The sequence below is a fragment of the Seriola aureovittata genome, chromosome 1 (assembly GCF_021018895.1).
Source record: "Seriola aureovittata isolate HTS-2021-v1 ecotype China chromosome 1, ASM2101889v1, whole genome shotgun sequence".
Taxonomy (NCBI): domain Eukaryota; kingdom Metazoa; phylum Chordata; class Actinopteri; order Carangiformes; family Carangidae; genus Seriola; species Seriola aureovittata.
The window spans coordinates 1336901-1361579 of NC_079364.1; the positions used below are offsets into that span (position 1 = coordinate 1336901).

The 24679-nt window shown below is 42.6% G+C and overlaps 2 protein-coding genes across 5 annotated transcripts in view; both read left to right on the forward strand.

The window, feature by feature from the left end:
• Window positions 1-6769, forward strand: part of LOC130167175 (mucin-2-like) — a 13232-nt gene extending 6463 nt beyond the window's left edge. For 2 of the 3 annotated variants that reach the window (XM_056373132.1, XM_056373140.1), the window contains 10 exons: window positions 1159-1309; window positions 1458-1590; window positions 1833-1985; window positions 2478-2515; window positions 2671-2700; window positions 2793-2959; window positions 3626-4116; window positions 4239-4338; window positions 5087-5372; window positions 5771-6769. In XM_056373132.1, the coding sequence (XP_056229107.1) occupies window positions 1159-1309; window positions 1458-1590; window positions 1833-1985; window positions 2478-2515; window positions 2671-2700; window positions 2793-2959; window positions 3626-4116; window positions 4239-4338; window positions 5087-5372; window positions 5771-5853 (1632 nt within the window). In that variant the 3' untranslated portion in view covers window positions 5854-6769. The remainder of the gene's footprint in view (window positions 1-1158; window positions 1310-1457; window positions 1591-1832; window positions 1986-2477; window positions 2516-2670; window positions 2701-2792; window positions 2960-3625; window positions 4117-4238; window positions 4339-5086; window positions 5373-5770) is intronic. The other variant, XM_056373147.1, reaches the window with a different exon arrangement.
• Window positions 6770-6882: 113 nt separating this feature from the next.
• Window positions 6883-24558, forward strand: LOC130167069 (paired amphipathic helix protein Sin3a-like). 2 transcript variants are annotated; one of them, XM_056373040.1, is made up of 21 exons: window positions 6883-8069; window positions 10657-10873; window positions 11168-11347; window positions 11624-11730; window positions 11837-12170; window positions 12306-12557; window positions 12734-12955; window positions 13166-13321; window positions 13752-13838; window positions 13934-14052; window positions 14271-14496; window positions 15132-15248; window positions 15467-15705; window positions 15824-16007; window positions 16326-16908; window positions 17040-17209; window positions 17661-17834; window positions 17920-18012; window positions 18608-18702; window positions 21132-21339; window positions 22523-24558. In XM_056373040.1, the coding sequence occupies exons 2-21, from the start codon at window positions 10679-10681 to the stop codon at window positions 22739-22741; spliced, it is 3960 nt and encodes a 1319-aa protein (XP_056229015.1). In that variant the 5' UTR covers window positions 6883-8069; window positions 10657-10678; the 3' UTR covers window positions 22742-24558. The 2 variants fall into 2 exon arrangements, with proteins under 2 accessions (XP_056229015.1, XP_056229023.1); XM_056373048.1 differs by having other exon boundaries at window positions 6884-8069; window positions 12734-12886.
• Window positions 24559-24679: the final 121 nt, after the last annotated feature.

The following is a 24679-nucleotide window of genomic DNA, read 5'->3' on the forward strand; positions in this document are numbered from 1 at the left end:
AGAATCTTTATCTGCAGAGTAACCGGTGGCTCCAGCTGTCAGATCAATGTCTGACTCACTGAGCACTTTATTAGGAACACCGGCCTCCCCTCGCTCTCTGAACGGCCTCAGGTCTTCCTTTCACGGCTTCCATAGGATGATGATGGAAACATGCCTTCGGTGCTGTTCTGATGACATGACGACATGACGTCACGTCCGCGGGTTTGTCAGCTGCACGTTCTTGCTGCCACCCGCCTGTTCTACCACATCCCGGAGGTGTTGACTGGAGTCAGGTCTGGGGAGTCATGAATTTCCCCTGGGGGGTAAATAAAGTATCTATCTATCTACAGAACCAGTCTGAGAGGACTTTTAGATTTATGACACGTGTGAGCGGGAAGGCGCCATTAGAAGATGGTAAAGTGTGGCCATAAAGATAAACTCAGACAGGCTGTGGTATTCAACCCGTGATTTGTATTAAGGGACTCTGTGTGTGAAATAACCAGGAGATCAGCAGCTGCAGAAACTCTCTGTCTGATGTGACAGTAACTGAAGCTCCTGCTCTGCATGTTTCTTTCTGCACTGCTGCCACGTGATTGGCTGATTGCACCAATCAGCAGGTGTTCCTAATGAAGAGCTCGGTGAGTCTGTAAAGCCGCATCAAACTGAAATAGTGAAAGTACATAGCGACATTATCCGAGCAGCTCCGTGTGTAACTGTGTGAAGCGTCGGAGCGGAACAGAAACTTCCCCTGACCTCAAGAGATTGCAATGTGCTCAGCTGTCTCAGAGATGGAGGATGAGATGAGCAACCCGCAGGTTCGATCCCCGGCTCCTCTGCACGTCGAAGTGCCCTTGGGCAAGAGACTGAACCCTGAACCCGTCAGTCGCCCCTGATGTCTGTTCCGTCAGTGTATGAATGAGTGAAAGTGGGAGGTATTGTAGAAAAGCACTTTGAGTTCGAGCTGAGCGATTCGTCTCATTTTATTTTCGATTACAATTTTGGCTTCAAACGATTATGAAAACAAGATAATCCAGACAAACCGATTCACTTCCTGGTTACGGTTCAGCGCTCGAGGGAGTGTGTCTTTTACCGTCACTCCTCTGACGTTTGTTCTCTCACCTGAGGCCGCAGAGCTCCACGGCCCGACACACACCCCCTTCTGCTGGACTCTCTCCCCAGGAGAAATGTATGTTGACATTCACCGGAGAAGCCCCGGCAGGACGGTACTTCATCCACCTGATGGCCGAGGACCACATCCCTGTGCCCAAGACGGTCCGCGTCACAGACACGTCTCCCCTCAGCTCCGTCCCTGTGCACCTGTCTCTCACAGGTGAGGCTGTCAGTCACGTATTAAACATTAATGCTTCTTATATATGATTAATAACCGTGGACCGAACATATAGACACACAGGATAAGGTTGTAGTCAGCTCCTCTCCCGCCCTCTGATATCATTTGAACATGTTCTCCTTCCCTCCAGTGGAGGAGTCGACTTCCAGCTGCAGCGACGAACCTGTGGCGACAGGTGAGACGCCCACAGAGGACTCCACGCTGTTCATCCTGCCGTACCAGGAGGTGAAGCTCGACGTCAACTTCATGTCACAGCTGGAGAGGTGCGTCCCGCGTGTCCTTCGCAACACAATGCATTGATCCAGTGGCACATGCCGCATCCACCACAGCAACCAGCGCATCACGGTGTATCTTCCTCAAGGATGTCTTTAATGATCATTTTCATCTTCAGTTATTCTGCCCTGATTCTTTTTCTCAGTTCATCAATTCGTCAATAAAATGTCAGAAAAACTTTTTGTGTTTGATTCTGAAAGTAGAAATGAAATGTTTGTCTCTGTGTCTGCAGTGTGTCAGAGGTGGCAGTGGTCGGGCCCCCTGAGCTCCACAGGACCGACTTCAAGTCAGTCGGCCCCCTGTCAGCTCTGAGCATGGCCTGGGTCCGCTCCCAGAACAACCTGACCCGCCTTCTGCCCGTCTGCTTTGCTGCAAATACCCAGAGGTTATATACTGTATACTATAATTCAGTTAGCAGTAATCAGTTCCTCTGTTGTTCCTAAACTAGTGGTGTTAAGTGAACTGGAATTGCTCTTTAACTGATTGAACCAACGGCCCTGGAGTTTATATTCATAGAGCAAGTCTGTGCTGCTCATACTTTAAACTTGACTCTCAAAAGTCGACAGCAACAGTTTCGTGCTCTTGGAAGGGAAATTACGTACAGTAAATATATATTACAATATACAAGTATGCCGACATGTTGTAGCCACAGGTTACAGGTGTAACTACTTACTTTCACTTTCAGTTGTTACTCAGTCTTGTGCACAGAGACACACAGGTACACATTATGTACATGTATCTACACACATTTCTGATATGTGACAACAGTAACTGCAGAATAAGTTGATCACAGTATACGATTCACAGACACACCTGCTTGTCCTGCCAGTCGAGTGTTCAGGAACAAAGGTCTGATTTGTGCTTCCTGTCTTTCCAGTTTGCAGTCGGAGCCCAGATGCGTGTGGCTGTACCAAAGTAAGACCTTCAGCTTTGGAGAAATGCCATAAGAATTCCAGTTATGCTGCACTGTAGCTCACAGTACACCACTCCCCGCCTCACAGCAGGGCTCCTCAGAAATATTAACTATCTACTATTGAAACTCGTCTCTCTTCTGTTTGTTTTTTTTTCAGGGGAAATGAGGACGCTCCCCGCTGGAACAGGTGAAGAACACATTACACTCTCTTATGTTGAACGTTGTGTTGTGAGTGTGAGTGCAGAGGAAGAATAAGAATCTGCTGGTGTCTGCCCGCAGAGCTGAAGTGTGAGAAGACAGAGATGAGTCTGGTGCTTCCTGTCGCCTCCCTGAGCAACATCAAGCTGGACGAGCTGCAGCTCAACAGCCCCACCTGTCCTGTCAGCTACAACAACACACACCTGACGGCCCGCATCTCCCTGAGCAGCTGCGGCACCAAGACTGTGGTAACATGCGCCACGTGGCTTTCTTTCATTTTACTTCCTTCCTTCCTTCCTTCCTTTGGGTTTCACATAAACCTGTGTTTATGATGGTAAAGTGCTGACTAGCGCAGCTTTTGAAGGATGTTTGGTGTGTTCACGTCCAGATGAGCAGAGCAGCTTTCTTTAGCCCCGATGGATGAAAAGTTTCTGACGATCATATTATCGACTGATCGTTACAGCTCTGATTGGACGCAGCTGTAAACACACGTACATTAAGGATCAGACAACAGGGGACGAGTGTGTTGCATTCACACGTCGCAATAAAAAAGAGAAAAGAAAAAGAAACTGCAGTTACAGGCTATTTCATCCCAAAATGTAAATGACTCAGTAAAACATAATTACTTTCATTACTTTGTAGTTTATAACTTCCTGTCTCCATCTGTTGTATAAGCTGTGTTAAAGAGTAAATTAACACCACCTGAATATCTTGTCTCTGCCGACCTCAGGTGGTTTGACCTCCTCTTGTACAGGTGTGCTCCGGGACACTGTTGAGTGGTTACAGGTGCATCAAAGCACATTTCTGAGCGCACCTGAGGTGAAACAGGCCGGAGAGGGTCGTAAAATACCGCCTTCCAGTCTGGTGTGAAGTTACTCGTTTAACTTCTTCCTTCATCCTCTCCTGTTTTCCAGCACTCTGGCTCAGAGCTCGTTTACACCAATACCTTGCAAAGTGTGCGACCCTACACCGTGGTGAGCCGCCAGCCCTCCCTCATCCTCCCTCTGGCCTGCCGGATCCCCGGAGCACAGGTCAAGGGACCGCAGTACAAGATCACCATGCCCACTGAGAACGAGACCTTCGGTGAGGTCACCTTTTGGATAGAATTCCACCTTCCAGGAGAGGGACCCCTCGCAACATTCACACGCATCCCCAGGTTACGCTCCGTCTACATCCCGCCAGTGCAAACGCGTCGAGTGGTGCGGTCACCATCAGAGAGCAACAGCACCTCCGCCGGCTCCACTAACGGCACCTCCTCCAGCGGGGTCATTGGGTCCAGGATCAAACAGCTGGACCTCCATGTGTTGTCCAACTGCAGCGTGGACCGAGCCGAGCTGGTGGTGAGCAACTGTCTTGAGTCTGAGACGGAGGACTTCGCAGTAAGCAGCCCCATCCTGGAGCAAGGGTCAGTGACAATCCACTTGTTTTTGCTGAAGTTTTGAAAAAGACAGATACTGCACCAAAGAAATATTGACTCTGTTTGCGGCTGCAGACGTCGTGTCGTCATATCATTCTTTTCTCTTTCAGGTGTGCCACTTCCAACAGCACATTGGAGGTCATTTTAACACAAAGCAACTCCAAGATTTACCGCCTCGATTTGAGCAAACTGGAGGCCAAGGGATCGACGGTCCGTACTCTCATGCAACACACGTAAACACAGCGTGCCGTCCACTTCATCTGCGTATTTTTTCTAAATGTCCCCAAGCAGAAAATCTATTTTACATACAGACTTTAGTGGTGAATGGTTCTTTTTGAATCGAGTATAAGATTTGATACGAGTATAAGACACTCATGTAGACCAAGGCGATACTCAGTACACTCATTACATTTTGGGGGTCAAAGTTCAAGGTCAGTGTGACCTCACAAAACACTTTTTAGCCATTACTCAAAACTTCACACAGAAATTATGACAAAATTTCACACAAATGGTTCATATTTTCTGTGACTGAATAAACAGGGATGTAACTCTGGAACTAGTCTGAGTGGCGGAGGGATACGACCACGAGGAGCTGACTCTGGCAGACGTTCATGGATGATGCTGACTGTAGCGACTCCCTAACTTTTCCTCTTGTTTTAGCATGAAGTAGATTTTTGTGGTTTTTGAGTGAAATGTCTCGACAGCTACATTTATGACACTTAATTGTCGTAACTTTGATGATCCCTTTATTTTTCACCAAGAGCGATCATCAGCTAAAAACATAAATTTCTTCAATACTTAGGTCTATAACCAAATAACTACAAGATTAATGAGATTCATCAGCATCAGCTTCACCATGAGGAGATTTCCAGTGTTTCAAGTTCCATCTTGTCTTATAGATTGTCATGTGTTGAACTTATGAAATGTTTTTGAGCTGTCTTGACTTTGTGTTCTTCAGATGTACGTCCAGTGCACGGTCAACCTGTGCATCGCCACCATGCCTTCTCAGAAGTGCCCCGATCTGTGCACCCGCTCCATTAATCACAGAATGCTGGTGAACAGCGTTTTTACCAAAACCTACACCATCCGCTCAGGACCCGTCAGCCTCGTTGTCACGGCTACTACACCGCCCACAACCGCCAACACGGCCACGACCGCCGCCACCACCACGACATCAACTACGACTACTGCTACTGCTTCTGTTACAAGTACCTCAGCCGCCCAGAACACCACCACCTCCCATGGTAAAATGTTATCTTTAAACAAGCCTCCATCTCTTCGTGTAGAGATAACTCTCACAGTGACAGCAAGCAAAACCATTTTCTTTATCTTTGAAGTTTTCTGTGATTGTTGTTTTATTTTGAAGGAAAATAATGAGCACAGGCTGATATTTATATATTAAGCTGTTTGATATTAATTATCAAATGCGTAGCTGGTTGGAGGCACAAACTAAACTAAATAACTGTTTGGGGACTCACAAATTAAAAATGTGTATTTCAGGGTCAACTTTTAATATTTATGATTATATTTCTTTTATATTACTTTTATCTTATTTTTTAATCTCTGTGACACTTTGAAGTTTAAAATGTACATACACAAACACACAACTGTAACCTCTCCTCTCTCCTCTCTCCTCTCGCAGCTCCACCACAGGCCTCATCCGTGGCAGCAGGAGTGATTTTAACAGCCGTCGGCGTATTCCTTCAAAACATCTTTCTTTACTGAACATGCTCCTGCAGGATGACCTGTCACAGTGTGAAGCACTACATTTGCCTGCTTGGGGTATTTGAAGATCTAATTCCTCACATGTTGTTTTTCCCCATGATTCTTCTGTGTGCATTAAGCTTTCAAATAAAAACCACACTACACCCTACGTCGCTGTCAACAAATGATTTGCTGCACTGCGCACAGTGAACCTTCCTTATTACTGTGTTATTTCACTAGTGACGGTTAAGATGCTAAAGGATGTGACATAGACATGGGCTCATAGAATAAAATAAAATACTCTCCCTAAGATGAGGCTTTATTTTTAACTTGCTTATGTGAGGAGACATGACACTTATCGTGGTCCGTGGGGACTGCGTTGCATGTCATTCTCCCTCTCTTCCCCCTCACTTTCTGACAGCTCAGACTTCATTATCCTGCACTGTTATTTATTTGTATTTTACTAGCTAGCAGTTTCTCTGAGTAAACTGTTGAGCAGATGCAAGCAGTATTTTGTTTGCAGACAATAAAAAGTTATAAAGACTAAGTAACAGAATCCAGTCAAAATAGTTCACCGGGTTGGATGTTCATAACAACAGAGCAGGGGATAATAAATAGCCTTTTTTCCTAAGCTCTTATTATCCACTGCTGCTCACTGTTTACAAAATGTTTAACTTATCACATCGAACATTGGAAAAAAGTTTGGTGTATTTGAAAATCTATAAACGTATACTTTGACTCAGATATTTGAACACGCAGACACTAATTTGTGCATTTTGACTTCGACCTAAAAAAAACTGTTTGAGACTGTGAAATGTGTGTATGGTTATGAGATGTGCTTCTACCTGTATCTTTACGTTGAAAAAGAAAAATATCTGTTTTTTCTATATCATATTGTTTGTATAACATAAACTATTAAACACTTTTTCAAACTGAGTTATTTGTTTTATTGATCTACAAAGCTGTAGTGGCTGATGATCAGTTTGCTATTTGAACAATGTAAAAAGCACGTAATGAGAAGGAGCCAGTTTGTAGAATTAAACAAAAAATCACTTTATTTATTCACATTATGCTCATAATGCAGATAGAATACTATTACTGCTAGTCATAATAATGTTAACTTTGTTATGATACGCTTACAAATCAAACAACTTGAATACATAGGTAACTTAAATATAATAAAATAAATCAGATAAAAAAGTGTAAACTACACTCCATCAAAATAAAATAGAAATTACATAATGCAACATTTTTCAAACTTCATAGAAAGGGCTAAAATGTTAATTTGAGCATGTCAATTCATTATTGATCCTTTGGGAACAGTAGAAAACTGATGTCAAAGGTCAACTTACCAGGGACCCCAAAAGCCAGGTTTACCCTGTATCATTTGTGTCTACATAAATTTTGTTCAAAATTCGCACTGCTGCATAGTAACTCTGATGAGTCCTTCATCTTGCCAACTTGTCCTGTAGTTGGCTAATTAACAGGGACATTTCTGTGCACAACGCAACACCACAAACTACATCCTCCAAAATGATCACACAATAATCAGCACCTCTCTAAAGCAGAATCAATAAAAACTGAATATTATAACCTTCAGGAAGGGATGATTTATTGCAGGACTGTTGTATTTTAGCTTGGTGTACCTATTAAACCGCCAACTGACTTTATATTCACATTTGAGAAGCTGCTACCAGTGACATGTTGGTATTTATATTTAAAATTAATTTTCTGTCAATTGTGTAATTAATGTGTAAGGCACTGCCTGGTTTCTGGGTGCCTGTGTATGGTGGAGGGGTTAGGAGGTTAATCCAGCCATGTCTATAATGTAACAGGCGAGTAACATGGAGGCTGTGGTGCAGACAGAGTGCAGATAACCCTGCACTTGACACGACCATAAACTAACCGGACGCCTTTAACCAAAGATACTGGCTCACTGCCTCCACTGTATTTGTTTTCATTCTGGAGAGCTGACCAATCGCAGTGCAGACTGGGAGGAGACCAGCCCGCCTTCGCGGAGGACACGCCTCTATGTTCAAGGAACACCGCTTCATACATACACTGTTGTTAGCGACGTAGCCACTACGGTCAATTTCATTTTTGACATTTCCATTTGCGACCACTTCTCAGAAGTTCACTTTTTTTTGTCACAGGCGGGTTAATGCACGAGTAGCGACTTAGTGTTTGGGCTCCGTTACGCCGGTGTGTCAAGTTGTTGCTGGTGGCAGTCCTGCGAGGTAAGTTAAAGTTAGCTCGTTAGCCGAAGAGACCCTGTACTGATGGAGGGGGGTTGGTTGTTGTGCTAACGTAGCATTTAGTTAGCTGCTACATAACCTTGCCGAACAAACCAGATGGTGGGCTAACACTGGCTGCATTTTCTGTGATAGCTTTACATTTGGTGTGTTTTCGCTTTCCAGCAAAATAACAGGATTGTTTTTTAGTAGTAGCTACATTAGCTCGCAGGTTCGGTAAGTTAGTCAAGCTAGCAAGCTAACAGCGGCGACCATGAATTAGCTGGCATGCTAACGCCAAGACTGACCTGACAACATGCATTTTTGTTGTTAGTTTGTTTTTGCTAAATTACATTTCACTGCCTAGGTCGGGGTTGTTGTGATACAAATATGACTGGCGGAGAAGCGGTTTGTGTGACAGCTTATTTTTTTCTGTCGAACTTCACGCATAACTTGACGTTAATGCGACGTTAACGACATGTAGAAGCTAGTGTTAGCTTCTTGGCTAGCTAGCGTTCTTCCTGACCTGACCGGCCAACACAGCCAGAATTAATTACCGGCTATGTAACTTTATTTAATTTTTCTAATGTAACGGTAGCCTTTATGTTTTAAACTAAGCAGTCGACTTCCTTGTCGCGTTATCAGCTGCGATTAGACATGGCTGTTTTCTTTTCAACATCTTCCACTTAACGTCAGTTAGCCAACACGTTCAGCTTAGTACCGTTTACTGAGGACTGTCAGCGGCCACTCTCAGACACAAACCCCGCACTCACTGGTTCTTTCTGCCACACCAGCCTTTAGTCTGCGGATAATAAAGGCTAGCTTGCTCGCCACATAACTTCGAGCTAGGACGAAAGCCAGCGTCAGCCATCAGACAAGCGAAAGCGGTCAGCTCACAGAAAAACGGATGGCGTTAAGCTCGGTGTTTGGCAGAGAGGGGGAGGGGATGAGGCAGGGCTACAGCGAGCGAGAGAGACTGCGCCTACACGCCTGGAAAAAGTGTTTGCTGGCGGCTAAATGTCAGGTTTTTTTGCAGCGCTACTCGACTAATTTCGCTGTATTTTACTATCTGCAGTGTTTGCTTCGCGTTTCGGCAAAGAATATTTGCAGATGGATATGCGACAGACACGATCTCTGCGACTGAAGACCGTACGCTCAGCCACCGTGTTTTCCGAAATTGGTGGTGCAGGGCAATGAGGCACAATGTCTGCTCTCCGCTGACCAAATGCAATGACGTTCTCTTAGGGAGCGTCAACAAATTACCTTTCTCTGTATACACGTATGGAGTGTGCTGAGGGCCACATATTATAATAAGTTATGCCATCACTAAATTATCTCTATGAATAGTTCAACTAGATCCACCTCAACCTACAGAATGGGTTATAGGCAGCCTTAACTAATAGGAGTATTATTATTATTATTATTATTATTATTATTATTAATAGTATATGACACATTTTCACTAAAATATTGATATATCACTCAACATTTTTGCTGCTCACAATGGATCATATCTTATTTTATTTTCTTGTTTCAATCTCATGAATAGCAGCTTAATATTTTATCATTTGTTTACATGTAAACATTTTATAAAATATAAACAAATAGTGTATATTCAATAAAATTAGGAATGTTTAAAAGCACTGCATCAAATCTATTATGGACATCTCGCAAATTATATATTAATTGAACAACATGATTATTATTTATCAATTGAGTAAAAAAAAAACAAAAAAAAACAGTTAACTGTTGCACTTCGTGACAGTACTGTAACTATGGTTGTTACTTGAGAGACGGTCCCTAACTGGCAGCCACAGCCATTCTGCTGTACAGCTACAGCACGTCTATTTATGGACAGTCATAGGCGAGCATTTTGTTTAATACCATTCTTTTAGGCTTTTGTTTTGAGGAGCCAAGTTAGTTTTTGCCTGTTTCTACCTGATTTCTTAATTATTATTTTTTTTATTCATGAAAATTATTTTGCTTCATGTTTGTGATTTGTATTTGTGTTTTATTTAAAATTTGATTCTTCATGCCTTTCCAAGTGTAAATATAGTGCAAATTAGAGTTTAAATAACTGCATGGATTGAAAAATATTAAAACATCACTGTAGTTGCTATAACATTTATTTATCAGGTAAATTGAGATTGATACTATCTTTATGTACACAGACTGGACCTGTGATGGTGAGAAAATTTTCACATCAACGTTACATCTGTCAAAACACTAACACTGTCAAATACCAATATTTCAGATTAATAATCATAATTTTTAAATGTAACTTTTAATATTTATTATCAGGACAAAGTACCTCTATGACACTCGTGGCAAAGTTTTATGGGTTGCATTATACCGAAACACCTTTTCTGCTTCCAAAATGACCATAGAGTTGTATTTTATTACTTGAGTGTATATTGACCATAAAGAAAACTACAACAGTTCCAATTGCAGTTTAAAGTATTGAAACAAATTTATCAATCATGTCATAGTTTTCAGTGGAGTACATGAAGAAACTTTAACCTTTGTTTTTAGTTCACACACTATGTAACACCTAGCCGCCTGTTAACTACCCATCTGTCTTTGTTCACTTTAGCCCCTTTGAGTATGTGTATACAATGAAGAGGCGTGTGGAGGACCAGGAACCAATATTTGCACCCCAGCAACAGCAATCGCGTCGCCCCCCAGTTCAAGGTATTGCAGAGAGCTTCCAGCACCGGGCCCTCGCCCCGGCCCCGACTGTGATAGAGGCAGCCGCAGACAACATGCAGCCATCCACCGGCATCCAGTATTCTCTCCCCCAGGGCTACCAGGTATGATGGTGTGGTCTTTTACCGACCATTTTAAACTCTGAAAACTTTTACTGTGAGCTGATTGTCTGCCGATTAAAGTGGTTCACCTCAGAGGAGCAGCATCTGAACTGAATGTTAATAAAATGGTAGGGTAATCTTGACTTGTGAATCTTTCAAAGTGCAAGTTTTTAGAAGTTTTTTACTCGGTGTAATTGTAATAATAAGTACACAGTTTTTTTATAACTCCCAGCAAAGACATTGTCATCTGTTTAGGTTTATGGATCCTAATGTTCTTGTACATTTCTTCCTAAAAAGGTGCCTACAATGCCTCAGAGCACAAGTGGACACGGACACAGCAATACTGCACCACATGTCGGTCCCCACGCACACGGTCTCACAGTGCAGTCGCAGGGCCCTGCAGTGGTCCAAGGTCACGTTCACCCACCCACCCCCATAACTTCAACTCAAGGACAGCAGCAGTTTCAGCGACTGAAGGTAACACCACATGGAGAAACGTTTAAAATATACCCACCAAAGTATCTGGGCCGATTGTGATGACATGTAATTAAATCACCAATGAAACAAACAAAAAAAAAAAAGTTTTATTTCACATAGTAGAAAACAAGACCTTCTTTAACTTGTAGACATTTTTGAGCTTGTTCTGTCTTTTTCTAATTCTAAATTCATATTGATGATGAACTCGGCAGTTACAGAAATTCAGATTTTTGGGGATGAGATCCGCCGATTAATTTTTCATTCTTTACTTTGCAGGTTGAAGATGCGTTGTCCTATTTGGATCAAGTGAAGCTGCAGTTTGGGAATCAGCCACAAGTTTATAACGATTTTCTTGATATAATGAAAGAGTTCAAGTCACAGAGGTGAGTTGTAATTTTATTGACATTTTTTTCCCGCTCCCGTGTCAAGTTTTAGCATTCTGATAATGAATTAGATGATAAATTAATATTGTTCATTCTGTCCGTACAGCATAGACACTCCTGGAGTCATCAACCGTGTGTCCCAGCTCTTCAAGGGCCACCCAGACCTCATCATGGGTTTTAACACTTTCCTGCCCCCTGGATACAAGATCGAGGTTCAAACCAACGATTTAGTCAACGTGACCACGCCGGGCCAGATCCACTACATCACCCCTCATGGTATTTCTGTTCAGAACATCCCTGTAAGTGGAGCATCCAGCCAACCTGCAAGCCATCACCAGCACCAGAGTCTGCCACAGCCTGGCCCACACACTACCACTACCACCACCACCACCACCACCCCACCCATCCCTGCTCAACCTGCTCCGAATAAAACCAGCAAGGTAGAATATCTTCTGTTTTTTCCACTGAATTGAGTAAAGTGAAATAGAGACATTAAATCGCCTTTTTCTCTCGCTCCAGTTTCCTCGACACACGAGTGTTATAACATGCTTGTGCTCCTCTTTTGTGCTCAACAGCCAATTCAGTCTCCAGCCCATACACCCACAAGCCAGCCCAATCCATCCATCCCATCCTATGCCTCACCGCGCTCACCTTCGGTCCAGTCCCACACTCCAGTGAGCAGCACGCCGTCTGCCGGGCCGCCCCTCCAGAACAACCAGCCCGTGGAGTTCAACCACGCTATAAACTATGTCAACAAGATCAAGAACCGCTTCCAGGGTCAGCCAGACATCTACAAAGCCTTCTTGGAAATCTTGCACACATACCAGGTAAGGAAACGCACAGCGATGAGAAATTAATCCAGCACTGTGTCATTTACGGGCTGTTTGTTCGGCATAAATGTGTGTGTTTTTGTCTGCCAGAGAAAGGAAAATGGGATGCACCCACAGTAATGGTAAAGTGGTAATCTCACCACTTCCTTCCTCTTTTATTATAAATTTTCTAGAAGGAACAAAGAAATGCTAAAGAGGCAGGAGGTAACTACACTCCAGCACTGACTGAGCAGGAGGTCTACACTCAGGTGGCAAGGCTCTTCAAGAACCAGGAGGACCTGCTCTCTGAGTTCGGACAGTTCCTGCCCGACGCAAACAGCTCAGTGGTGAGTCTGCGTGAATGCACTCCTGCAGGGTCGCCCATGTTAACTGGACTGGACTGTTTATGGCAAAATGTAAGCAACGTTTTTCAGGCTTTGAGAATAAATATATAACAACACATTTGAAACAACCACCTAAACACCAAGCTAGTAATCTGCCTCTTATTCTGTCGGGACACGTTCCCTCTCTTTATATTGAGCTTTTTGCAAAAGTTGACTGTATTTACACACATTTTCTCTTTGACAAGATTATAATAATACCATATGATAATACTTTGTTTTCAGCTGCTGAGCAAGACGGCACCAGACAGGGCAGAGTCTGTGCGCAATGATCACGGCGGGACAGTAAAGAGACCCTTACTGAACAATAAACAAAGACTGAGCCAGAACGGCCTGCCGATCAGAAGACCTGCTGGAGTGGGACCCACACCGCCCGTCAAGGTACACACCACCACTACATGTATTCAATATTACAGAAGACGTCATCAGTATGCTGCAAAGTGGTATTCCTCTCCATGTGTTGCCCATTTATATTAATGAGGGTAGACAAATTGAGTTCAGCAGCATCACACAGCATACTGCGTCCTCCAAAGTGACTATAAAGTTGAATCATCACCTCTCTGAAACAGTTCAACTAAAAGCTGAACAGTAGAACATTCATGAAGGTAGGCTTTATTGCAGGGCTTTTTATTAGGTTGAACTAGTCTTGACTGGGTTTCTCCAGATAAACAGGCTGATTGGATGCGTTTTAAATCCACCCAAACCCAGATTTTAAGTATTTTTCTTTTAGAACATTTTCCATTTTCAAAATGAAACTAATATTAAAAACTAAGAGAGCCTTGTTTTATCGTGTCTTTTATTACCTTTGCAGAAGAAACCCAAAATAATGGGGAAGGACCATGGCATGACTGAAGCCAGCAAACACAGCACCAGCACTGAAACTATGTTCTTTGAGAAGGTCAGTATCATGTTCAGTAACCAAAGTCCTTGAAGCGATAAAATCATGTCGAGGGAAAGTTTGTTCATTTACATTTTTGTTGTTGTCACGAACAGGTGAAGAAGGCTCTCCGGAGCTCTGAGGCCTATGACAACTTTCTGCGCTGTCTGCACATCTTCAATCAGGAAGTCATTTCTCGTGCTGAGCTGGTCCAGTTAGTCATCCCATTTCTTGGGTAAGTTCAGTCCGTGCCGCGGTTACACGTATGATGACTGCAGATATGACTGAACCGTTCCATATTGTAGATTAGTTTTTTAATGAAACAAAGTGTTGATTTCATATGTATCAACATACATTTACATCACATTTAATGATACTTAAAATGTCAGTTTATACATCTGCCAGCCACAGGACTGTAGCCTCATTATTCTTTATTTCACATATATTACACAGAAAATTCCCAGAGCTTTTTACTTGGTTTAAAAACTTCCTGGGCTACCGAGAGTTTAGTCACGGGGAGTCGAGCCATGCAGAGAGTTTACCCAAGGAGCGTGCAACGGAGGGCATCGCCATGGAGATTGACTACGCTTCCTGCAAGAGGCTTGGATCCAGCTATAGAGCACTGCCCAAGAGCTACCAGCAGCCCAAGTGCACAGGAAGGACGCCGCTGTGCAGAGAGGTGAGTCACTGGAGGAAGTCCCGCGTTGAAGAGATTTTTGTCGTGATAAGCTATTTATTCCCTCCCACAGGCCGGACAATTACAGGGGTATCAATGTATGTGGCTTGGAGAAAACAGCCCCAGGAGTCGGACTTGTTGTTGCTGCTGCTTGTAAATGAACATTTACCACAAACCGAGTTCCAGTAAAATGTGCTTTAAGTGGATAAATGGATAATAATCAAAATTAAGTAACCGATGTGGCGATTGAATTAGGCAGTGATGCAACTAAATATTATTTTCATTTTGGATCAGTTTGTTGGTAAAATGCTTTATTGATCATTTAGTCTAAACAAAACACCAAAAATATGAAATGTAATGATGTGACACAGGAAATGATCAGATCCTCACATTTGCAAAGAAGCCACAACCACAGAGATGATCCCAATCTTTACCTATTTAATGACTTAAATGATTATTGGTTATCTATTATTGGTATCTCTCATATTACAAACAGTATGTATGTGACGCCAAGTTTGGATCATTGCTGTCAGTTGCGCTTGAATGTTTGCGCCTTCCGTGGATTCAACGGCGTCGTACATGAGACCTTTCACATTTAATATTTTGCTTAAATGTAAAGTTGAATTGTCCTGTTGCAGGTCCTGAATGACACGTGGGTGTCGTTTCCATCGTGGTCTGAGGATTCTACATTTGTGAGCTCCAAGAAGACTCAGTATGAGGAGCACATTTACAGATGTGAGGATGAGCGCTTTGAGGTGAGGAACACTCAGTCCACTCGCTCTCTAGAGTAAAACCCGTAGGTTCTTGTGTGGTTAGAAGAATGTGTGCTGCGCTTCCTCTGTATGACTCACTTTGCCCAGGAGTCTGAAGACCACAGAAAGACTTGGACATCCATGGAAAACCTGGTGACACCACCAGACATAATCAGTCATAGTCAAACTCATATATTTCAATGTGATTGTGTCCCATTCAGCTGGATGTTGTGTTGGAAACCAACCTTGCCACGATACGAGTCCTGGAGACGGTGCAGCGGAGGCTTTCACGGATGTCAGCTGAGGAGCAGCTGCGCTTCAAGCTGGACAACACCATGGGTGGCTCCTCAGAGGTCATTCACCGCAAAGCTATCCAGAGGATATATGGAGACAAGGCCCACGACATCATTGACGGGCTGAAGAGGAACCCGGCTGTGTCTGTCCCCATAGTGCTCAAAAGGTAAGTGGTTTATTTCTTGTCTGCCTGTGGTCGGGGCGGAACAGCTGTTCATATGTTATAAGATTTGGTTTGCACCACTTTGGGTTGTGAATACATTTTTTTTTTGTCATGGTTTCAGATTAAAAATGAAGGAGGAGGAGTGGAGAGAAGCTCAGAGAGGATTCAACAAAATCTGGCGGGAGCAGAATGAAAAGTATTACCTGAAGTCACTCGACCACCAAGGCATCAACTTCAAGCAGAATGACACCAAAGTGCTGCGTTCAAAGACCTTGCTCAATGAAATTGAGTTGCTATATGATGATGTAAGTAAAGATGTTCTGTTGATTTGTTTTGTTTTGGTTTCTTAGTTATTCTATAATAGTTTATTTGGGTTGTGAAGGTTGTGATTTGTTTTGTTCAGTGTGACGTAGTGTGTTGAGTTTGATCTTTGTTTTCTCTGTGTCATTCAAAGTAAGGAAATCATAACGGGTGATTGTGATCGATGGTTGTTGTAATTGCATTTGACAGCAGTTGAATTTGTTTTTTGAAGCTCTTGTTTTCTAGATTTCTTTTGCTCTCACGCTTGATGCCACTCTTTGTTAAGTTCAGCCCAATTTACTCCCGTCTGCTTTTTCTTGTAGCGCCAGGAGCGAGCGTCAGAGGAAACTGCCGCACCGCCACCCAGCGGCCCGCACATGACCCTGACCTATGAAGACAGCCAGATCCTGGAAGACGCCGCTGCCCTCATCATCCACCACGTCAAAAGACAGGTGGGCATCCAGAAAGAAGACAAGTACAAGATCAAACAGATCATCCACCACTTCATCCCTGACCTGCTGTTCGCACGGCGAGGCGAGCTCTCCGATGTAGAGGAGGAGGAAGAAGAGGAGGAAGAGGACGTGGAGATGGATCAAGACGGCCCCAAGAAGCACAACGGCCTGCCAGGCAGCAGCCCGACGAAGTCCAAGCTCCTCTTCAGCAACACGGCAGCTCAGAAGCTGCGGGGCACAGACGATGCCTATAACCTGTTCTTCGTGAACAACTACTGGTATATCTTCCTTCGTCTTCACCACATCCTCTGTTCTCGTTTACTGCGGATCTACGGCCAAGCGGAGAAGCAGATAGAGGAGGATGCTCGTGAGCGAGAGTGGGAAAGAGAAGTTTTGGGGTTCAAAAGGGAGAAAAATGAAAATCCAGCAATCCAACTGAAGATGAAGGAGCCAAGTAAGAAATCAAGCCACTAGTGATTTAATTTTTATTTTGATGTTTTACTATGAATATTCACTAACTAGTGTTGTCATATTTTGTCATATCTCACCATACAACTTATCACACCGGCTGTTTTCTGCCTGCAGTGGATGTCGACGTTGAGGACTATTACTCCGTGTTTCTGGAAATGGTGCGAAACCTTCTGGATGGAAACATGGAGCCGGCTCAGTACGAGGATTCCCTGAGGGAAATGTTTACTATCCACGCCTACATTGCCTTCACCATGGACAAACTCATCCAGAGCATCGTCCGGCAGGTCAGCACATTCGAGATTACATCATTTGATTACCTCCCCTGAGGAGGATCTGTTTTCAACCGCGTCTGTCTGTCTGTTGGTTGGTTGGTTTGTCAGCTGGATTACGCAAAACACACTGAACCGATTTGCATGAACCTCGGTGCAGGGATGGGGCCTGTGCCGGGGAACGGCCCAGTAACCTTATGGTGCCGCTCCTTTCCTAAACATTGCAAGATTTTCTCAGGAAATAATGTTTGGATCTAGATGTAATAATAAAAAAGCGAGCTCTTAACTTCAGCACTGAGAAGTTTAATTCAGATCAAACTTGACTGAATTTGTACAGAAAACATAAAATGGGTTTTTAATTGTCATGTCACAAGTGGAACTGTGGGCAGGAGTTGAGGAGTGAAATATATATTGCTTGTGATGATGAAGGTGTAACCCTGAAGTCACTGAGTTCCTGTTCCTACAGCTCCAGCACCTCGTCACCGATGACGTATGTTCACGTGTGACGGACATGTACCTGAGCGAAAGTGCCAACAAAGCCACGGGAGGCACGTTGTCCACGCAGACATCCAGGGCCACAGCAGAGGGCGTCTACCAGCGCAAGGCCGAGCAGCTTATGTCAGATGAGAACTGCTTCAAGGTAAACACTAACAACATTAACTATTTTTGAACACGTTGTTTACAGACGGTTTCCTGTAACTGCTGGTGTTTTTTTTTTGATGTAGTTGATGTTCGTGAAGAGCCGAGGATCCGTCAGTCTGGCCATGGAGCTGCTGGACACAGAGGAGGAGAACTCTGATGAGCCAGCAGAGGCAGAGGTGAGACTCCTTCAGGTTTCAGTACAAGACAGACTAGTAGTTTTCATGTATGGGGGAAGTTTGGATGTTAATCTGTCGGCTTGAGTTTTCCAAGATTACACTTTTGGGAGATTCTATGAAGGAACTCGTGACTCGTTGTTGGCCACGAGTTTGAGCGCATTACTGTGGAAGTCTTCAGTCTGTCTGATACCTCCCCTTTTATTTTATTGCTTTTATTTTGTGTTTCTTTGTGCTTTTTTATGATGTATTTTTTTATATATTTTCTGTGAAAGGTGCTGTATAAATACATTTTTACTTCTGTACTTCCTCAAGTTTTGGTAAATCAGTATTGCTTAGGCATGTGTCGATGTATTGATGAAAGATCAGCACATTGATGTCGCTATAAAACTGTTGGACGGTCTTCTTTATTTCCTCAGGTTTGCAGGAATGGTTAATATTCCATGTGAGGGTAATGGTGCGTGTTAGTGTGTGAAACAGTTGAGTTACCATGAACACTTCTCACGGACGCGCTCGCAACGGCACAGCTGCTGGAAAAACAGTCCGAGGGGAAAAACACTGAGGTGTATTTATTTTTTCTCCGCTCTCTCCTCCACAGAGGTGGTCAGACTACGTGAGCAGATACCTGAACTCAGATTCTGCATCTCCAGAGCTGCGTGAACATCTGGCCCAGAAGCCGGTGTTCCTTCCCAGGTGAGGCTCCAGCCATGCCCCCCCCACCCCCCACTCCCCACTCCCCCCCCCCTCTCTTGTCTGCACACTTAAAGCTTCTGTCCTGAGGCACTAGTCAGCCGAGCAGCCACTCCACTGTTTACAAGCCAAACCTGCTGCCAAATACAACTCATTTTCAGAGATAGAAACAGTGGTACTGTTCTGCACAACAAGCCTGACTTTAGAAAAGCTCTCTTCTCTCATCACTTGTGGGCATCAGAGCGCTGCCTTTTTTCTTTTTCTCTTCTTTTTTCTTTTTTAAGTAACAGACAAACACGAAAAGGTTTGAGAAGGTTCGTCAGAAAGAGAAACACCAGTTCAGTTACACTGAAGTGCTCGCAGTGCCCCAATGCCCTCCTGTCTGTTCTCATTGGCCATTAACATGACTCTTTCAGTTTCCGACCTCTGCCTCACTTGGAAGATTGCACTTTACATGGCCATCTTTTTAAAAAGAAAAAAAAAATGGAATTTATTTATTCATTGATTCAGTTCCTTTTTAATGGGGAATTTTATTTATTAATAGTAAGGTTTTTTAATAATGGTTCTGGCTTGATCGTGGGTTTTGAATTTCCACCTTAGCAGACAGTTATAAGGAGAAAAAAAAAAAATTTGGTTTGATTATTCACATTGTATTGAATATTAAATGGTGATTTTTTCATTGTGTAACATAAGAACAAAAAGTCGTTGAATGCACAAGCTGAGAGCAAAACAAATGGGTTCCACCTTTTTGTCATTTTTATTTCATTTTTCTACGATGTCTGTGACCTGAGTTTGAGAGACTAAAGCTTTTGTGTTGGACCAGAGAGACTTTGTTAACGAGGACGGTGAAGTCGTGGTTTCCTTTTCTACCTTATCATGCCCTTTGTTTGTGATTGTATCCAGATCAAAGGTCCTGTATGTGACTTATTCACTGTTTGCAACTGTAACTGTTGAAATGTCCATTTGTTTAAGTCTGTTATACTCAGTGTTATGTTTGTAATAATTTTCAGTGGAAACAGTGCACTCCCGTTGCAACTTTTTGTTGTGGGTGAGATTTTTCCACTGGTTTGACAGAGATTAGTGCTCATATGTTTTTTAAAACTCTGGTCAAGCACATTATCTGCAACACTTGTACAGAGGAGTAGGGTTTGTAAATAAAATGAACGTCTAAATTGTATGTTCATATGTTGGTGTATTTCTTTCCCGACACCTCAGAGCTGTGCATGGAGGCGTGATTGTGTCTGCTCTGTCATAAAAGCTCCAAATGAGTGTTGCACATAAAGCCTGTCTGCCATTGTTTTTGGTGCTTTTTTTGAGTTTTTAGTTTCTTTGAGATGGCTGTCCATTACCATACACATTTCAAAAGGCCTTTCAAAAACATAAAAGAGAATTTGCTCTTAGTTTTTAGTTCTTATTTAACCCATTGCATAAATCTGGTACCTGGCTGTGATTTATCAGTGGGCTCACCCACATCTTTTTATTTATTTATTTATTTAGTTTGTTTGTTTGTTTGTTTTCATCAAATCTATGAGAGATCAGCAGCACAAGAGGTCAAAAGACTTTCCCTTCTTCACTAAAATCTTCAATGGCAGTGAAATTCCAGCAGTTTCTTTTCCAGTTATGTTGGGTCTTCATCTCATGATCATAACACTCTGTACATTGTTGGTGGAAGTATGTGCACATCAAAGTATTCTCAGCTCATATCTATATACAGTATATATATCTATATAACAGTTTTTACTTGAAATTGGCCTCACTGTCATGTCTTTTAAGTGGAGCCCTGAATGCAAAAATATGCTTCATGGTTTCAGTCCTCGCTCACCTGTAACCTCTGTGGTAAGTACACATTTAAAACTTTCATTCAGGTGGGGTGAATAATTGCATTTTTGTTAACCTGCACAAAATCAAGATCAATATCCAAGTAAAAGAAATATCTGTTTGCCAAGCGTATTTAGATCGAACCATGCGGCTGTGCAACGGAAGTGCACTGTACAGAAATATTACGACTGCTGCCTCTGCTGCTCTTATAGATCCACTTTTCCCACGAATGATTTGACTCCCGATCTAATTCTGTTACTCGGTGAGTTGCAATGCATGGGTTTAAAAAAATAATTGTTTAAAGGGACAGTCCTCTCAAATTTGACTATACTGTTTTCAGATGTTCTTAATGTCGTGTGTTTTGCCTGACCTCGTCCTTTAGACTTGATTAAATCGCACAGTGCATACTGTCAAACAGAATTGTGCCATATAACGTGAATATAACAGTTTACAGATTTTAGAAATTTGTGCGAACTTTCCCTGCAAACGTGATTTTCTTTTTTTTGTTTCTTTTCTTTTTTCTTTTTTTTCTTTTTTGATGTGGAGTAATGAAAATAATTTCTCCGAGATCCGTCGGTGATATTCATGGTTGTCGATCTCTTTTTGGCCTTCAGGAACTTGAGACGGATAAGGAAGTGCCAGAGAGGATGGGAGCAGCTGCAGCAGGAGAGAATGACCAAGGCCCCGTTGGAGAAGTCGCAGGACGGAAACAGTGAGCTGAAGATGGAGTGCATGTTCAAGCTCAACTCCTACAAGATGGTCTACGTCTGCAAGTCGGAAGACTACATGTACAGGCACACGGCACTGACACGGGCGCATCAGGTAAACACAGAAGACAGTTTAGTTAGTTAAATAATAGTGTACTTTATATTTGTTTCTATTTTTCACCACCAGTAACAATTACATCCACAATTACTTCCTGTTATTCAGCTGGTCGTCCTTTAAATTAAATCCCATCAGGAGCCACGTTGTTGTATTTTAAAGTGAATGTCTGAGTTTTTCCCTCGTCAGAGGCTGATAGATGGAAACATGCTCATACCAATATGTAGGACTATTTGGTAACTAAATACGACGAGGGAGAAAAAATTAAACGACCCCTTAAAGCTCTTGAAATAAGCTGTAGTAATATCAGCTACAGGAAAACATTGGCTTTCTCTGTCTGTCCTGTTCAATGTCTGTTTCTATTGCAGACCATATCCTTTGTTTCAGCTGTCCAGAACGAAATCTGTCCTGTAGTAAGAGACACATTTTCACCAAAGACGTAGGATCAGATCTTAAATCTGTTGGACGTAATGTTTTGTATGTTGTATTCTTAAAGCTAGCTAGCACTTCTTGTCCCTAAAGGATAAATACAGATTTCTTTTCCTGCCTGTCATTACAACCAAAGACGTAGAATAACCTTCAGTTTCCTGCAGTCCAGTGGATGTATATTACATTAGCTGGAATATAAGACGATGTTTTTAAGTCTGTTTGTCGTCTTGTTGTCCAGGATTAGTCAGCAGAGTTTTGTTAGCCCAGTTTAACCTGCAGGAGTTGCTCATGCAGCATGTTCTGCCTCCACAGAGGAACTAAACCACGACAGAAAACAAATTCGTAGTGTGTCTGTGTTTTTACTGCAGCAAGGAACCAGGGAGGGAATCTGTCGCACAGCCAAGAATTACAGCTGTCACAGGATGAGCTCAAAAAGAGAGAGTGAAACATGCCGACTGTCAGAAAATAATTTTGATGACGTCCAGGCGTTTGACAGGAGAGAGAGTCTCGTTGATTTAATGACATCTCAGGGAAACTTTCCAAACAGAACAAGTGTAAAAGTCTTTTTCTCAAAAACAGCTGTTGGAGAAGCGAGGTCGTCATGATCAGGTTTGTCCCGCATTCAGGCCGATATGGTGCATTCTGTGTCGATCATTTACTACCTGGATGACTGAGATGATTCTCTGTAGATGTGACTTACTGTGACCTGGTCCCAGAGGATGAGCTGTGTCCTTCTGCCTCCTGTCTCTTTCAGTCCCACCAGCGGGTCAACACACGTCTGCACAGACGCTTCCAGGCCTGGCTGGACACCTGGGCTAAAGAGCACGTGACCAGCGACATGGCTGCTGAGAGCCGCAAGTGGCTGATGGGAGATGCACGAGAAGGCCTGTTGTCCTGCACCACCACTTGCAACCCGGAGGTCCTCCATTATCTCAACGTAAACAAGTACCGGGTGAAGTACAGAACACTGTAGTCTCTCTGATCTGAGGGAAAACTGTGGCAGTGAACAAACTGCCAGCGGTGACTTATAACACACAACCTGCCGTCACCGGATCCAGTTGCCAAAATGTTTTGGGTTGTCGATCCAGAATTTAAATGGGATGTAAAATTTTCCACTTTTTTGCAAACGTGTCAGAACTTATCGGGGAACTCTGTCATAACTTTTAAAGCTTACGCAGCAAATGTTGTAGAACCCCCCCCCCGTCTCAGAGGAGCCATTATAATAAGAAATGCAGATTTCTTTTTACCTGAGGTGAATACAGAGAGAGAAAACACTCCTTACTGCGTCTCAGTCCACACTTCAAACAAACAAAAACCAAACTAGATAAGCATTTCATAACAAACTCAGCAACTTCAGAATGAAATTAATTAGAATTTGAAAAGAAATAAAAAGAAACAACCTCAGATTTTCTCTCAAGGTAGCAAGAATAAGTCTCCGCTACCTCGCTTAAAATGTATGTACTCGACTCGGACTCAGCTGTAAAACTTGTATAGCCTGTGAATGTTTCCCCTTTCGGTGGTGAAGGTGCTGTAGTGCACTATATATATTTTAAAAACATCTCTGGCAACTGCTGGGTACATGTGCAATGCCAGCAGTGTGTATCAAGTATAATAATTTATGACCGCCCAAACACTTAGTGTAAATATGTTGTTTATATCTAGATTGTTTTGTTTTTCTTATCAAATGTCATTTATGTGTAGCGTACGTCAACACTCACATAGAATCGATCTTTAGCTCCAGGTTGCAGAGAAGTTTATTAAGAAAATGCTCAATTTTAAGTGTTTTTTACCAAAGGATGAAATATTAGACCTTTTTCTGTTTGTGGTCTGTTGAACGTGACGTTCCTAAAGTCTTTGTTTAGTAGAAGAAAATGTCCCATTTTATACGTGTTTCCAGCCCTTTCTGCGCATTTCTACCTTCTTCAGTATCAGTATCACTCGTGGTTTTAAGATGATTGAATGTAGCTGAGCAGCAAATTCTCCTTTTCCTTTTTGAAAGTTACAGCGTGTGTCCGTTTTTCAAAGTACTTCGGTCTCAACAGAACTATCAACTCTTATTGTTTTCAAACTATCTACCAAATGATCAGACTCTGAGCCGCAGGGTCTCGTAATGTAACGCACAGAAAAAAACCGCGTACGTGAGTTGTGTTTATTTTTTCTAAGCGCAGTGTTGAAGACGAACACTGCCTGATGTATAGTAGGTCTATATGTGAATGTCAGCCGTGTGACTTGTGTACAGTTTAAAGAGTAAGAAAACAAGCGAGCAATAATTCCTTCGGTCGCGGTCTCTCAAAGCTATCGGTTTGTATTTCCCGCTGAAATACAAATGTGAATGTTGTATTCCCTTTAAAGAGGGATGTAAACTTAAGGATTTTTCTTTTCTTCTTTTTTTTAATCGCCTTTTCCTCTCTTCAGTTTGTTTAGTGAAACTGGAATTGGCCGTGTAGATATTGTAGTTTAGGAAAGTCGACACATGAGCAGCAAACGTTTCATTAACATTAACCATTAAAAGGAAATCAGACCGATCAGTATCATTTTCTTCAGGATCCTTCAACAGGTCAGTCACACAACCAGCTGCAGACAATCTCGGAACAGTTTATTACGTGGGTTTTTATTTTTATAACTACACTGTGTTTAATATGGAGAAACTGAAGGAGGTCCCGGGAGCTGATTGTACATACAGACATCATTTGTACCTCGTTCAATGTGTCTCTTCTCTCGACTTTTACGATGTTGTACATGAGTGTTAGTATGGTGTTTGGCATTAAACTATCCTTTGAATAGACAGAATCTCTCAACGTTGACCACTTCCTTTTTCTTTTCTGCCATTGTGTTTTAAGTTTTCATTCATTTCACTTTCCTCTTTAAAAAAATGCCTTCAAGGTTATTAAAAACAAAAGTGTCTTTTAAT

Coding starts and splice junctions, on each gene's coding strand:
- LOC130167069 (XM_056373040.1), top strand. CDS start 10,679: ATGAAGAGGCGTGTGGAGGACCAGGAACCAATATTTGCACCCCAGCAA. Junction 13,839..13,933: donor AAACTATGTTCTTTGAGAAG/GTCAGTATCATG, acceptor TGTCACGAACAG/GTGAAGAAGGCTCTCCGGAG. Junction 15,706..15,823: donor GTCCCCATAGTGCTCAAAAG/GTAAGTGGTTTA, acceptor TCATGGTTTCAG/ATTAAAAATGAAGGAGGAGG.